Source organism: Hemicordylus capensis, chromosome 3 (genome assembly GCF_027244095.1).
Source record: "Hemicordylus capensis ecotype Gifberg chromosome 3, rHemCap1.1.pri, whole genome shotgun sequence".
Lineage (NCBI taxonomy): Eukaryota > Metazoa > Chordata > Lepidosauria > Squamata > Cordylidae > Hemicordylus > Hemicordylus capensis.
In genome coordinates this window covers 353,421,225-353,436,213 of record NC_069659.1, presented here as the reverse complement: position 1 = coordinate 353,436,213, position 14,989 = coordinate 353,421,225, and the positions used below count along the sequence as shown (strand labels likewise).

At 46.8% G+C, this 14,989-nt stretch overlaps 1 protein-coding gene and 1 non-coding gene across 4 annotated transcripts; both read right to left on the bottom strand.

Annotated features, from left to right (window-relative positions):
* Positions 1-2,191: 2,191 nt before the first annotated feature.
* On the bottom strand, positions 2,192-14,205 carry NCL (nucleolin). Of its 3 annotated transcripts, none has more exons than XM_053309328.1 (15): positions 14,027-14,205; positions 11,569-11,679; positions 10,045-10,315; positions 9,394-9,537; positions 8,407-8,574; positions 8,096-8,182; positions 7,214-7,343; positions 6,521-6,657; positions 6,059-6,182; positions 5,620-5,756; positions 5,098-5,224; positions 4,785-4,936; positions 4,447-4,573; positions 2,834-3,057; positions 2,192-2,658 (listed from the first exon to the last, which is right to left on the bottom strand). In XM_053309328.1, exons 1-15 carry the CDS (start codon positions 14,042-14,044, stop codon positions 2,576-2,578), a joined length of 2,040 nt encoding a protein of 679 aa, XP_053165303.1. In that variant the 5' UTR covers positions 14,045-14,205; the 3' UTR covers positions 2,192-2,575. The 3 variants fall into 3 exon arrangements, with proteins under 3 accessions (XP_053165303.1, XP_053165304.1, XP_053165305.1); XM_053309329.1 differs by having other exon boundaries at positions 10,054-10,315; positions 14,027-14,202; XM_053309330.1 differs by lacking the exon at positions 14,027-14,205 and adding an exon at positions 12,963-13,008.
* Positions 9,084-9,148, bottom strand: LOC128352679 (small nucleolar RNA SNORD82). The gene has a single exon (XR_008320575.1). It is a non-coding gene; the product is annotated as a small nucleolar RNA SNORD82 (small nucleolar RNA).
* Positions 14,206-14,989: the final 784 nt, after the last annotated feature.

Sequence of the window (14,989 nt, the reverse complement as noted above, 5' to 3'; positions counted from 1 at the left end):
TGTTACCATATTGTGGAGAAAAGGAACTGATTTAAGAAAATGACCTAAGTTATCCTAGCAAGAGGCTGCCTCTAGCAAAATGTGGATCCTTTGTGCATGGCTGCCACCTAGTGTTCAGTATGCCACAAACCATTTCTACCATTTGCTCAAGGGCTTAACAGTTTCAAAATGGCTGAACCTCACTGCCCATTTCCTGCACCATTATAAAATGGGCTAACCCACCCACAGTTGTAAACAGATTTGACTTTTTTTGCTTTCATCTGTGATCTTCGTTCAGTCACACAATGCATATGCCAGGACCCTTGGACAACCAAAGGCTGACCCCAATATACCATAATGCTGAGGAAATCCCACAGGAATTTTCAAGGGCATACCCTAGATCAGGCCTGCACAACATAAGGCCCAGGGGCCAGATGCAGCCCACGGGCTCCTTTTTGCGGGCTCCCAGGTAGGAATGTTCTGCAGCAATAGTAGGAGCCATGAAGAGCTCTTGGCTTGCCCCACTGACCAGTAGCTCAGTGCAGGGGGATGCTTGAAACTGGAGATAGCTGTGGTAGTGATGAACAGATGGAGGCACTGGAAAAGCAGCACAGGCAGAGTGTGCCCCAGAAAGACCGAGTCACTGTTTTGGTCAGTCCTGCCCCCCTCCAAGGGGAGTCATTTCCTGCCCTCTCCAGAAACTGCCTTTCAACACATGTTTACTTGGAAATATGTCCCATGGTGTGTGCACAGTACGGTTTACTCAATTAAGCATGCCTAGGATTGTGGCCTGAAGCGCAACAGTGATTTGGGGGGGGGGGGGGAAAAGGACTTGACATTTGTTCAGGGCTGGCACGCATTCCAGGTGCCCCACTGACTCAGCAGTATGATTGGTTAAACTGTGGGTCCCTTGATGGGGTGGAAAGATCTTTAAGTAGTTAACTACTACATTAAGACATTAATGAAAACCATGTGCTGAAGACTGACCTCTACCAACACACACCAGATCACTGTTGATTCCAAGCGAACGGGGCATCCGAGTTGTGCACTGCTGCCCTTGATTCACAATAATATGCTCCCAGTATCAGCCTTGGAAAGGTCAATGAGATGGTTGCAGACTCCCTACCCTGTATGCATGTATTGTTTTGATCTCCCAAGTGCCCCATAGGCTATTGGAGCTCTATGCTTCTAGTGAGCCCAGCCCCATGAGATTTCACTGGGTTTTCACACGTCTGCTCGAGACAAGACAGTTCAGAAGTATCTACAATTTTAAAAGAGCTTTAATTCACCTGATTTAAACTTGCAACTGTGCAGCAGTCCTCATTTCCTATTTTTTTTTTTTTTTTACCAACCAGATAAGCTAGACACCGGCTAACCCAAGGAAACAGAATGCGGTTCCTAGACCAAGGTGGCAACCATTGCTCAACGCTGAATGGGAACAGATTAAATCCACCCATGTGTTCTTACCTTGCTTTGTATGACACCCCTCTCATTCCAGAATCAACTCAGCAAAATCTCTTCATAGCAGTTAAGGGTACAAAATCCTTATTTTCAGTCTTAGGCTGAACAGAACTTGCTGCTGCTGAGGGGTTTTAACTCAATCTGCATTTTATGCTATTCTGAAAGCTCACAACAGGCAACACTTCAAAAGAAATGAAGTGCTTCCAATGCAAAATTTGTTTGGAGCATCTAAAAGTCATACTGGAAGTCAACCAACCAGCCAGCCTCCCTCCTACAGCAGAAACAGAGGTCTGATATTCAAGACTTACAGGCAACACCACCCTTGGACAGGCCAAGAACCAGCCCTCCCCTGCTGCCCAACACAAAATGGTGTAAGATCTCTATGGGACCAAGCTGTTCAAGTCACATAAGCAGTGCCTATGAAATAATTCCTGGGGAACACGGAGAAGACTTTATCAAGTACAAAAGAGCATCTGTTTGTTTGTTTTTGTTCCATAGCTTTGTTCCTCTCATTGAGAAGGACAGGGCAGACAATACAGCTTTGGAAACTATGACAGCTTGCTGAAAATTACAAAAGTGTTTAGAGGGTATCCTATTATTCTAGGTTACTACACAGGCCAGTTAGAGCGCAAGCCATGTGAAATATGTAATATACAGCCAGAGGTCATGACCAAATGTAAAAGCCTGCTTGCCTAGCTAGTTTGGTGATTTCTTTCCCATTATCTAAATTCTGCTGCAGAACACACAAGAATCCATTTAGGCCATTTAATCTGTCCAAGACAGTGCGCCGAGACACAAATGATAAAACGTTTTGCATTTTTTACAGCAAGAACAAAAAAGAAAAAGGAAAAAACCTACAGAAATGTATAAGGAAGTTAATTTTTGTACATGGGGGTAAAACGTTATAAATTCAGGACAATGCACTGACACAGGGTCAACTCCCACATCTCTTGGTTGCTTTTAAAAAGTTTGTTTGTGTGGCCAGGCCGCTGAATGGCTGTTTCTTCATTTAAAGGAATTTTTCCAAGTAGGTCTTAGGGGACTGCAACACACCTTGGAATGTCCTCAGAAGGTTCTGTCATGTTGCAACAGAATTAAAAACCCCAGAGTCCTCTCAGATACATGAACGAGCCACTCAGTCATCAAATTTTATCTTCTTTCCTTGGGGCTTGTGGTCACCACCGCCACCTCTGCCTCCCCTGAAGCCACCACCTCTGCCTAGGGATAAAAAAAATATTTATTTATTTAAAGGAACACAGCTATTACAAGTTTTGCTAATTTTGAGAGGACATCAGTACCAACTGACCCACCAGCAATGTGCTATTTCTAGTCAATCCCAGCATAACGCTCTTGCAGTGGCTGTTACGGAGATTTTTCTAAGAAAAGCTTTTACCTCCAAATCCTCGGCCGCCCCCCCTGCCAAATCCTCCTCTGCCGCCCCGTCCACCTCTGCCTCCACGACCGAAGCCGCCGCCGCCGCCTCCACGACCAAAGCCGCCATCACCCTTCGGCTTGGCAAAATCAAGGGTCACTTTGTTTCCATCAATCTCCCCATCTTCCATGGCTTCTTTTGCTGCTTTGGCGTCTTCTGTAGAGCTGAAGTCCACAAAGCCAAACCTAGAGGAGGAGATGGCTCCATTTTCAAACAGGGAAAATGCATTCAAATCACAGCCTCAAATAATTTGAAGAGGCACTTGAGATCTCTACTGCAGCCATTCCATTCGCAAGCTGTGCTTTAGCTACCATACGATGGCACTGCAGAAGTTGAGTTGCTATTGAGTGCAGCCCTTAATGCCGCAGCTTTCACTCCTGCTGTCCAATCCAGTCCAAGGACTTAAAAGCGAGAGAGTGCTGCTGCTCTGTGCCAGACGCTACAAAGAATGGAGAGCAAACAAAGCACAAGTGTGACATCACTAAGCTCTGTGCCTGCTCACCAGCCAGTGATGCAAAGCAACTGTGACTCTTTACACACAGAGACTGGCCTCAAGTACAAAGAGGCAAGCAGTGTCTTCCTAGCTAGAGAAAGCCTCAGAGTCCTCTCTAGGGAGAATGTTCCATAGTTACGGAGTCACCTGATAAGCACTGATCTCTATTCTTGCAGCTTGCTCCTTTTCCTGGAGGCTAACCAAGGAAGGCATAAACTAATCTACATTAGCAGCAAAGTTATGACAACGGGGACATTGCCCCAAGAAACAGCAAGACCCCATGCATGCAGTTTAGGGCTTTAAAGCGTTAGGCAACATTTTAGACTGTGCTCAGAAGCAGAACCTGAGGTTTAACAGATGTGTGATAATGAGTCAGCATGAGTGCTTAGTATGGCAATTTTAATCTCTTCTGGACTACGAAACTCAAGAGGCCATGGAGGCTGAACAGTTAGCTTTTTGGAAGTAATCTTTAGGCTTCACTGAATGTTATGAACATTAAGACAGGCAATTTACAAGTGTTTCACAGCAGTGACTGTTGCTCAGCTGAAGTAGTCAAGAGGCACCCAAGGTCAGTGCTGTGGCTTTATCTTCTTCTCGTGCGAATCCATAGCCTGCCATGGGATTTACAGCAGGAAGGAGCTCATTGAGAAGGTTGAGAGGCTATTATCTGAGGCTGCTTGAACAAAATGCTTAACTGAAGTTTTTTATTTTTTAACTCAAACTGGAAAGCAGCATAGCAATAGCACTTACATTTATATACCACTCTATAGCCGGAGCTCTCTAAGCGGTTTACAATGATTTAGCATATTGCCCCCAACATTCTGGGTACTCATTTTACCGACCTCGGAAGGATGGAAGGCTGAGTCAACCTTGAGCCCCTGGTCAGGATCGAACTTGCAGCCTTCTGGTTACAGGGCAGCAGTTTTACCACTGTGCCACCAGGGGCATAGATTTGAGACATCCCTTCCTGTTAAGTCAAAATACTTCTGCTCTGGTCAACAGCATCAGACCTTTTAATGCTTGCAAGTGCAATAGCACAGGTCTACAGAAGGCTGAGCAAGGGTCCCACTTGAACACATACCCTTTGGATGAGCCAGTGTCTCTGTCCGTGACTATTCTTGCACCGACGGAACCATCGAATGACTCTCTCAGTGTCTCTTCTGTGGTGTCCTCAGACAGACCTTTGACAAACAGCGTTTTGCTTTGTTCTAAACAGAAAAAGATACAGAAAACCAATTTTGTTTTAGCTCAACTGTTCTTAGCCACGCATGTAAACAGACTTGTGCAGAGATGAGAAATACTGTTTGGTTTGTGGGTTTGTCCCACAACTGCACATTTAAATGTGCTCCCAAAACCAAGGCACCAGTGGTCAAGACTGACCCCATTTCCCAGAAAGCTACAATGCAAGAAGGGACTTACGACCAAATCCTCCTCTGGCATTGAAGTTTCTGTTTTGCCCTCCCTGTGTGCTGAATTCCAGTCTGATTGTTCGGCCTTCAATCTCTGTGTTGTTGCAGGAATTCATGGCTTCTTTTGCATCTTCAACTGTAGGGAAATCTATAAAAGCAAACCTGGGCAAGGAGAAGAGTAGAGTCAAGACAGGGAACCAGTACTCCTATACTACTGTGAGCTGGTGGCTTGTTAAATGGAGAGGGTTCACCAGGCTGTGACCAGCTGTTGTCCACCTGCATTCCTCCCAATCATACAATCACAAATGTGTTTCCTGCTTTACCCTTTAGGCTTTCCCTGGTTGTTCTGTGGAATCCTGATTGAAGAAGCTTTCTCAAAGACTTCCTGAAGAGAGTCTTCTGTTGCATCATATGAGAGATTGTTCACAACTAGGGTTTTTGACTCAGTACCTGCACAGAAGACAATATTTCACATTTCAGGCATGCTTATATTTGCAATGATCTACAGAAGATTTGCCAACTCTATTTTGTCCTTCAATGAACAGCTGAGCTGGAACTTCCAATGTCTAAAAATCATCTTACACACCTATCTCTACAACAGGGAAACTTTCAGCCCGCTGTCAAGCCACCTCTGCATTAACGCAGGGGAGCCAAAACCTGGAGAGGACGTTTGTTCCTCTCATGTGGAGTCCAGCTTACTGCGTCAACTCACCAAACACACTACCTGCTTTGCTATTTAAGGATACTACTGCAACAGCCATTTGCTTGCAAGATTGTAAGCTAAAGTGCAAAACCAGTTAGGCCATGGCTTCCCTGCAACGCTTCTCCCAGCTTTGCTCCCTTACCGCCTCTTCTGTTATCCTGCTGGCTTTTTTCGCCTGTAAAATCGAGGATGATAGAACGACCCTCAATCTCCATCCCTTGCTTTTCCTCCATTGCTTTCACTGCATCAGCCTCAGATTTAAATTCAATGTAGGCAATCCTGGGGGGGAAAGAGAGGGCAGGGTGCAGGAGAATTAAAGAAAAAGCTTTGCCAAGGGCTAAAGCAGCCTGGAAAAATCAAAAGAAATGTTCGTGATATTAGACACAGTCTCACCAATAACTGCAAGATTGGAGGATTAAGTTCACAGACACTTGTGGCCTTGCTGAAGCAGAACACAATGTAAAACTGTATGTGAAGTCAATCTCCACGTATCCTGGGTTTAAGTTCAGAGCTGAAATGTTCCCTGAATAGGATTCCTATATGCCAATTTAAACTGCAGGTGAGTGGCCACAACTACATACCCTTTGCTGCTCCCATCCTTGGACACCAGCCTGATCTCCATGGCATTGTCAAAAATTTCTTGCAGATCTTCTTGAGTTACACTGTATGCAAGGTTCTTCACAAAAATGGTTCTTGCATCTCTCTCTAGAAGGAAAAGACAACCATGTAAAATTAGAACACAGGGCAAAATACTTTAAGCCACCTACTTCCCCTTGGGCAATCAAATATTGGGTCTGTCCACCAGCCAAAGTTTGTTTTACTCAGCGAGCTATATTGGTATATTACTTGTCAGTATTTGTTTCACTTATCAGGCATCATTTTTCACTCATCACAGACGAGGAGACTAGTGATTTCCTGCACCCTGCATGTCTGCAAGTTGCAAGTCTGCCATTTTGGGGTAACATGGAGGTGCAAAGAACACATTGGCTGTGCTTGAGTAGCAGCATGCTCTTGTCAAGCTAGACCAGACAACGCCTCCTTACCTTTCTTGTTCTCTTTAATACTCTCTTTACTCCTGGCTTTTTCCAGTTTTATTTCCAAGCCCATAAGCTTCTTTCCATTAAATTTAAGCGCTTTATCCAGGTCAGCTTCCGAAGAAAAGTCTACATAGCCAAACTTTCTGCAGCACAAAGGGAGAATTACTTTCAGTATCCAACCCATATATAAAGATCTGCCACAAAGTCAACTAAAGACAAATGATTGCCTTAAAAGCCAGTTGAAATCTGTTAAATCTGTCCAATGAAAATGCTAGTCAGGTCAGATAACTGAACCTAAACAATTACAGCAGGCTGAGGCAGCATCTGGCAAGCCAATGTTTTGCTCTGCTACCCAATACCTTCTCCCGGGAGGGACCAACAAACAGGAATCTCCCTTGCTTTCAGAAAAAATCTCACACAAGTGTGCAAGTGCCTCAGTAGAGTATCTAAACCAAAGGCAGCAAACGCCTTCATTGGTCTCAGCATTTAATGTTGTCAGCTTTTGAGGTCTTCAGCTGCATTTCCCACAAACCAACCCAAGTGATAGTACTCACAGGTGTTACACCCCAGCTTACTCTGGGCCTGCTGTTCCCAACAGCAAACCATGTCAGATTTACTAGCAGAATTCAGCTTTAAAAAGAAGTTCTTCCTTTAAAAAGTCTATCTTGCAAAATATAGACTCTTATGCAAAGTTCTTACTTTGAGCTGCCAATCCGGACTTCTTGGACTTGCAGGTCCTTTTTGGCAAAGAAATCTCTGATGGCCACTTTCAGTTCTTCGAAGTCCTTGTTTGAATTCAGGTTACCCATGAAGAGGGAGAAAGCAGCTTCTAAAGTTAGCGGGAAAAGGGGGCAACAGTCAGAAGGAGCAAGCAAAGAAAGGCTTCTATCAAGCCATGGAGGCCTCCAGTACCTCAGGTTGCAATGGAGATATCTTCAGCACTGAATACTGAATATATACAAGGAATAACCCAGTCGCTATGAATACTGGAATCTACATATTAAACTTGACCATGGAGCCTGGGAAAATCCACTGGGGCATGGCAGCGAGGATCTATCTATGCCACACCCTGCAGAGGGTGGCAAGAGGAGGTTTTGTCTTCACTGCAATTTTCCCCCCTTGTGCTTCAGATTCACAGAAGTGCATGGTTGCCACAGCCACAAGAAAAAGCCAACCAGTCTTCTCTTACAGGAGAAAGCAAACCAATTTCAGCTAGGGACATCGCTGAAGGCAAGTGGGAGTTTGTCCTACTCACTGTCCCTGCGGATCTCAGCTTCTCCACTCTTGGGAGCCAAGCAGATATAGCTACAGCAGAAGACACTTTTTTTGGTCATGTGAGCGCGCAACAGAATGTTGGGAACTGAAAAGTTGGGCAACCTCAGCACTCCAGCTCTTGGGACTACAAACCTCACCATTCCTCGCTATTGACCATTGTGGCTGGGAATGATGGAAGTTGTAGTCCAACCAGGGGAGGACCAAAACTGTGCAGCCCTATAGTGATGGGGTGTTTCTTATACAACACATTGTTTCCTCCTATGTATTTCAAACAAGAAAAGGTTGTAGGTGTAAATGGCAGCTCACCGTCACTCTTCTTCTTCTTGGGCTCTGGGACACCTTTTTGCTTGGCCATTTCCTTCTTGCGTTTCCCAGGTGTTTCTTGCACTGCCTCTGAAGTACAAAGAGAAAGGAACGGATATAGGAAAGGCCTTACAGAAGGATGCACAGAGGGCTGGAAGGGACTGCTGGATCAGGACTTGACTATCTTGCACGTTCATGTGTGATTTACCACCACATCATTTCAGCGAGAAATCATCATTTCCAGCTTGAGGCCCAGAACAGAAAAAAAAAAAAAAAAAATTCTTGAAGTTCCATGAAAGATACGAGCAACTCACCTTCTTCATCCTCCTCCTCGTCATCGTCTTCATCCTCCTCCTCCTCTTCTTCGTCATCGTCGTCATCCTCCTCAGATTCTTCCTTGGCAAGCTTTGCCGGTGTAGCCTTTAATGGAACAGCTTTCTTTCCTTTTGCTGGTGTGATATCCATGGGTTCATCTTCAGACTCTGAAATCATATTCAATTGTTTTATCCCACAACACACAGAATCAAGAGATGCTCCCAACTTCATTCAAGAATATTGTAACCTCTTATTTTAAGCGTGGGGGCGGAGGCGGCGGGGAGAGAACCCTTGCGTACTTTGGTTCCTTTCAAAGAGCTAGCACATTCTGCAGTACTAACTGCAAACTGGTGCTCATCACTCCTGGTAGCATCAGCCTTGTTCAGCAAAGGGGCCCAAGCCCAAATGGGAGACTGCAGTGTCGCTTGATGCGCTTGGGCTTGATGCGCTCGCATTAGCAGTATCTTCTCTCGTCTGCAAAAAGGTGTTTTGCAAAGTGTCCAAACCACGTTGTTCTGAGTGCAAGGAAATGTGGCACATGGATCACTGTTTGGGGAGGCATCCAATTGCACAAACAGGGTATACACACACACACGGCCTGAGTCAGCTAGAAGGTGGGATCGCCACACCTCCACTACTTGCACAAACTGACTGTGCTAGAAAGCAACAGGGCCCAACACTTCAGCTCACATTGAGACATCACAAACTCAGTATTAAGTCCCAATACTCATCATTTGTGCTGGTTTATGCAAAGGCTGCTCCCATATGGCTTTTTTTCACAGCAACCCTGTCCTGTCTTGCCCTGATGGTCTGAAAGCAGGATGTGGACTCTTGTGGGTCTGCTCCTATATTTCTTTTTGAGTGCAGTGCCTCCTAGCTGGGCTATCCTCATTGTGAAGCCTACTGTTTTACTGCTTTAAGAGCAAAGGTGCTCTAAGATCCTAGCTAGCCAACTATTTAGAAGACTCATAACAAAACTGACTTACCATCCTCCTCATCTTCCTCTTCATCGTCGTCGTCATCCTCCTCATCAGACACTTTTTTGCCTGCAACTGCAGCTACAGGTTTCTTTGCCAATGCCTGGACTGCAGGCTTTTTTAATGGTACAGCAACCTCCTCCTCAGACTCATCTGTAGCAAGCAATCAGTCACTTGTGATTAGTGAATACAGTTACCCAACCACAGGGCAGCTGTATCTAGTATGCCTATTGAGCTCCATCTACAAGACAGGGAGCTTGAAACCATCACTCATGGCTGGGCAACCTCAAGGATTGAGGACCACCAAATGGGAATGCCTTTGAATATTGTTTGGAAGCTGTAGCTAGTGCAGCATGCCACAGCTCGACAACTCACACTTGATCTTGAGCAGCAAGACACCTAAATCGGGCCCTGTATACCCCACAGCCATCAATTCTTCCCCATTCCCAAGGCTTTACTAGTTAGTCTGTCCGATTAAAAAGGGATGAAGACCTCACGGTGACAAGGACAGTCAATACATTAATGAGAAAAAGGACTACTGTGTGTAGAGCTGGAAAAGTATTTCTGCTTGCAGAAAAAGCCAGAAATGTCTCCCAAGATTTGTTTAGACTATTAAACTATACCATGTCAACAGTGCACGTGGCATATGGATGCTCTCACCAGATTTACCTTCGTCCTCCTCGCTATCATCCTCGTCGTCATCTTCATCCTCTTCTTCACTCTCTTCTTTCTTCGCATTCTTCCCGTTTTTAGCTCCTTTGGCAGGGACCGGGGTCTTCTTTGCTGGAGCAGCAGCTCCCTTCTTGGCTGGTGTAGCAAGTACCTTTTTGGCTGGTGTAGCCACTGCCTTCTTGCCAGGTGTTGCTGCCTTCTTATTGGGTGTAACTGCTGGGGCTTTTGCTGGAGTGACTGTTTTCTTCTGAGGAATCATCTGTAAGAAGAGAAATATTTCAGTCCACAACTGGCAATACTAACAAGTAATATAATATGAAAAGAGAAAGGGTGATAAAACTGCAGTCTTGCACACACACACTTACCAAGAAGCAGGCCCTACCGAACACACTGGTGACTGCTTCCCAGTAAACCAGCACAGGACTGGGCTGCAAAGACAATCCTCAGGCTGCTGAGCCTATTCATGGCACAATTAAAACCTGGATCTCCTTACAGACATTGCAAGAAGAGAGACCACCATAAGAGAATGCAGCTGGAGCTTAGAAGGAACAGGGGAACTGAGTCTTTGCCTATACTTTGCCTGACCAAAACCTCACACGTGTATGTACGTACACACACACACACACACACACAGTCTTCATAAGCTACCTTTGCCATTGGGAAGAGCTGGGAGCAGACTATCAGCTGTCAGGTCCTGTTCCAGGGAAAACATGTTGTACTACTTGATCCTATTTGCTAGGTAGCACATTTTGAGGAGGGCGGGGGTGGAATACAGGATTCAAGGTTGCAGTAACTGATATTTTCTATGTAAGCATCTGAACACTAGAGAGCCAGCATGCCTTTGGCAAATTCCAATTCATGAGAAAGCACAATGGGCTGCCATGAGCTAGATACTATCCCTCATCTCAACAGTTATTGCAGAAATAACTTTAAATGGCTATTACCGAGATGTCTGATAAACAAATCAGGTTGCCTTATTTCCACATCTTATGCAAGACCCTTATCTCTAAATTCTAATGCTCTTCCAAAAATGAACAGGTGACCTAGTTGCATGGCGGCTGCAACAAGAGGGAAATCACACCAGTGTCATCTCAAATGGGAAAGCCATTTTGCATGAAGTAGTACTCCATGTGGCCTGAGCACTTGCAGTTATGCCTATTGGATCCCCTGGGTGACTCTGCAAACATGGTTGACAATACTCAAGCCAAATGGGAGGGCATTTTATAGAAATGTTGCTGTAAACCGCCAAGAGATGAAGGTTTGAGGCAGTGTACAAATAAATGAATGGCTTTCCCAATTGTGCAGTCTCCTGTTTCCATGGCAATTGCACTGTTAAAGTAAAATAAACCGGGCCAAAGGCAAATAACCTGGAGAAGAAGCAAAATATTTTATTATTTCTCTGTGTAAACCGCCCTGAGCCATTTTTGGAAGGAGGTATAGAAATTGAATAAATAAATAATATAATATACGAATAAAATAGAAGTAGCTAAGGTGCAGGTGGTTGGCCCTCACCTCTTCCTCGCTGCTCTCCTCCTCTTCTGAAGATTCCTCTTCTTCACTATCATCCGCTTCCTTTGGAGGAGGGAGTGCCAATTTTTTCTGTTTAGGTTGATTTTTAACGTTCTGTGAGAAACAACCCACATTAGACTAGTTTTCACAAAGCACTCAGTTTCCACGGCTAGCAGGGACCACGGCAATTTGGAATGCAGTTGAGTGTCATGGGTCCCTTTTTAAAAAATGCTTACAACCCCAGTGACAAGCAGCAACTGGCATGACTTAAGTAACAAAGTAACACTCAAGTGCAGAAGCACTTCTGCAGCTCCTAGGAAGTTTTAAGTAATTGGCAATTATTTACATTAGCAAAAAAATAGCTATCCCCATGGCTAGAAAATATTCTGAATTCACCGGTTATGGCTTAAAATGATTGGGTGCCAGCAGCTGATTAAGCAGCCACCCTTTCATAGCTTTAAAAAGCCACCCCAGCTGAAAATCAAATACTACTCACTGCAATGCAACTTGCTGTATATAGCACATTGCTTTATTAGGCTTGCAATATAAGTTTCCCCTTCCTTATACCACAAAGCACACATGCCACTTGTGTGGTAAAGGGAAACATCTCCAGCATTGTGTGTCTTGTTGGCCATGAAGTGTGTGAAGTCTCCACTGAAGCAACTTAAACCACATGCTCAGCTCTCTCATTAAAGTCAGTGGGACTTTTGCCCAGATTGTAACAACTCCTCCCCCACACCTCCTAAGCACCATCCATTTATCACCACTAGGGCCTTCACGTGCAAATGCACCCAGCATGTGCCAAACCATGCCACTTCACAAGGAAATCAACAGGTTAGCATTTCACTGGGCAACCAAAACTGTTTTTAAGTATTTTAACTTGTTTTAAATGGTTCTGAACTGTTTTAAAATAGTTTTTATATTGTTTTAAGCAGTATATTTTTTATTTTTATTTTTATATTTTACATTTGTTGTGCCTTTGGATGGGGGTGGTCAAATAAACACGGTGGAAGTAGCAGACCCCAATTCAATCCTTGCAATATTTAGTTAAAAAGGAACATAAGAAGTAGGAAAGACACAACTTTTCTCTGCAACCTCAGTGTTTCTACAACACAATACACCAGAAGTGACCACTCCTATGCTTTCCAGCTATTGGTGGACCACAATTCCAATCACCCCAAGAATTGTGTGTAGGGTTGATGGGAGCTGTAGTCCAACACTAACTGGAGAGCCTCACGTGGGCCACCTTTAAGATTGCAAGAAGAGCATTGCTGGATCAGGCCCAAGACCCATCTAGTCCAGCATTCCATTTCCTACAGTACTCCTTGGACTGGACAACAGCAGCCCTCTAAACGGACTAATAACGGCACACCTTACTGACTAGTGAGCTTATATACCCGATGTAGGAGAACTCGCTATGCTCGCTCTTTAATGCATCGGCAAGGAATGGTGTGGCTCGGCGGCAAAGCCCCCCCCCCGCAGGGATCCCCAGGCTGTGTTGACTACAACTCCCAGCATCCCCAACCAAAAGCCACTGCAGCTAGGAATGCTGCGAGTTGTAGTCAACACCCTCTGGGAATCCCTGTGAGAGGGGCCGCTGGTTCCCTCGCTGTCATCTGCAACTGCATGCAGACACGCGGCGGCCTTAGGAGTCCAAGGCCTCTCCGGATCCCCAGGCGCCAGGGATGGCACTCCGGGCCTTCAGTCTGGTCCCAAGTGCAGGCGCTGGGAAAGGCCCGAGCGGCGCCGCTTTCAGCCCCTTCCCTGCGGCGGCCTCCGAGAGGCGGCGTTGCCAGGAGCCACCCGCGCGCGTTGGAGGCCTGGCTCGTGCTCACGGTCCCGCGTGGCGCGGACGGGAGCCGAGAGAACGAGCCAAGGTGGCGGCTTCCGGCCCCTCCACGTGCTCCCCCGGACGGAATCACGTGGGGAGGAGAAGCGCGCGCCCGCGAGGTAGAGGGGACGCGAGGCAGCGCGCGACGCGAGCCGCCGCCTCCCCCTCCGTTACTTTCTTGCTGCGCGCGCGAGGCCGAGCGCACGAGAAAAATTAAGGCGGGAGAAAAAGGCGGGGGGGGGGGGCGCTAGAAACTCATCCGAGTGTCTGTGCGCGCGCGCGCGTTCCCCCGTCCTCCTCTCGCGGCTATTCCCTTCTCAAAGAAGGGGAGACTAGAAACCGCCGAACGTTCTGAAGGGGTGCACACACAGGCCTGCGCGTGCGCGCAGAAGCCAATAATAGGGCCGGGAGGAGGAGGGGGGGACTTGAAACTGCAGCCCGCTCTTTCTTCTCTCTCCCGCCTTCCTCACACAAACGTGCGGGAGGCCTAGAAACTGCTCCCCGCGCGCTCAAGGCTGCTCGAGTCGCCCCCCCTGCCCAGAATGCCAAGCCCGGGTGGGGGCTGCCAAAGCGCTTAAATTGCCGAGGAGAGCGGCCGCCATCTTCCCCCAGTTAGGCCGCGGGTCTCACCTTGGCGAGTTTCACCATGATGGCGGCTGAGTAGTCCGGATGTCGAGCGACTCGAAGGCACCACCGCACGATCCAAGCGCCTTGTTCGAGTCTCGGCCTGAACCGAAAAGAGTGAGGTCGTGGGCTAAGCTTAACTCAATCCCACCCCACGCCGCCGCTTCAACCAATCGGCGGTCGAGGAGCCTCGCCTACTCGCGAAGACGGACGGCCCCTTATCAGGCTTTCCCCCAAGTCGACGGCGTTGACCAATGGAATCAGGGCCCGGTCCCGCCCCTCCCAATCAGAAAGCGCGACCGATTCAGAGGCGGGTGGCGAGGGCGCAGCCCATTGAGAAGCAGATCTGAGAGGTGTGCGCGCCGTGATAGGTCTGTTCTGACTGGCGGAAGTGGCGGAATTGAGGAAATAGAGCACGTGGCCGAGGTCTCTGTGTCCAACCACGTGGTGTTGCCCATTTTGCATCTTTTCTTTGGTAGTTCTGTGGGTTTCGGCTGCGCGGGAGACGGGAGGTCGGGGAGGAATGGGCTGGAATCAAGAGGTTAGGAACTGGACAGGTGGCCGGGGTGCTACCGCAGGAGCCTGAGTAGGCTTGCTCGGGAGGAAGGAAGCCCCACTGTGTAGTGGCGCTGTGCTTAGTGCAGATGCGAACTGGACAAAGAGGCACCCTTTCAAGATGGTGATTCTCTCTTATATTTAGCAGCGGGAGAATAACTGCCCCTATTTAGCCTCAGCACCGCATCGCTCCAATGGCTATTGCTGGTGTCTCCCTTGTTTTTTCCCCTGTTTAGTTTGTGAGCCTTTGGGGACAGGGAACCAGCATCATCATCATCTTCTTCGTTTGTAAACTATTTTCATTGTTTTGGTTGAAAATGAATGTTGATGATAATAATGTGATTTACTGCCAGGTAAGTGGTGTAAGAGTTCATTCCTGCTGTGATGCAGGAATTGGAGATGAGAAAGCAGAGG

Bases quoted from the DNA above. Each gene is read 5' to 3' on its own strand.
- NCL (XM_053309328.1), bottom strand. The intron at 6,658-7,213 runs GTAAGAACTTTG...TTTGTGCTGCAG, and splicing joins GTCCGGATTGGCAGCTCAAA to AAAGTTTGGCTATGTAGACT. The intron at 6,183-6,520 runs GTAAGGAGGCGT...TTTTCCTTCTAG, and splicing joins TATTAAAGAGAACAAGAAAG to AGAGAGATGCAAGAACCATT.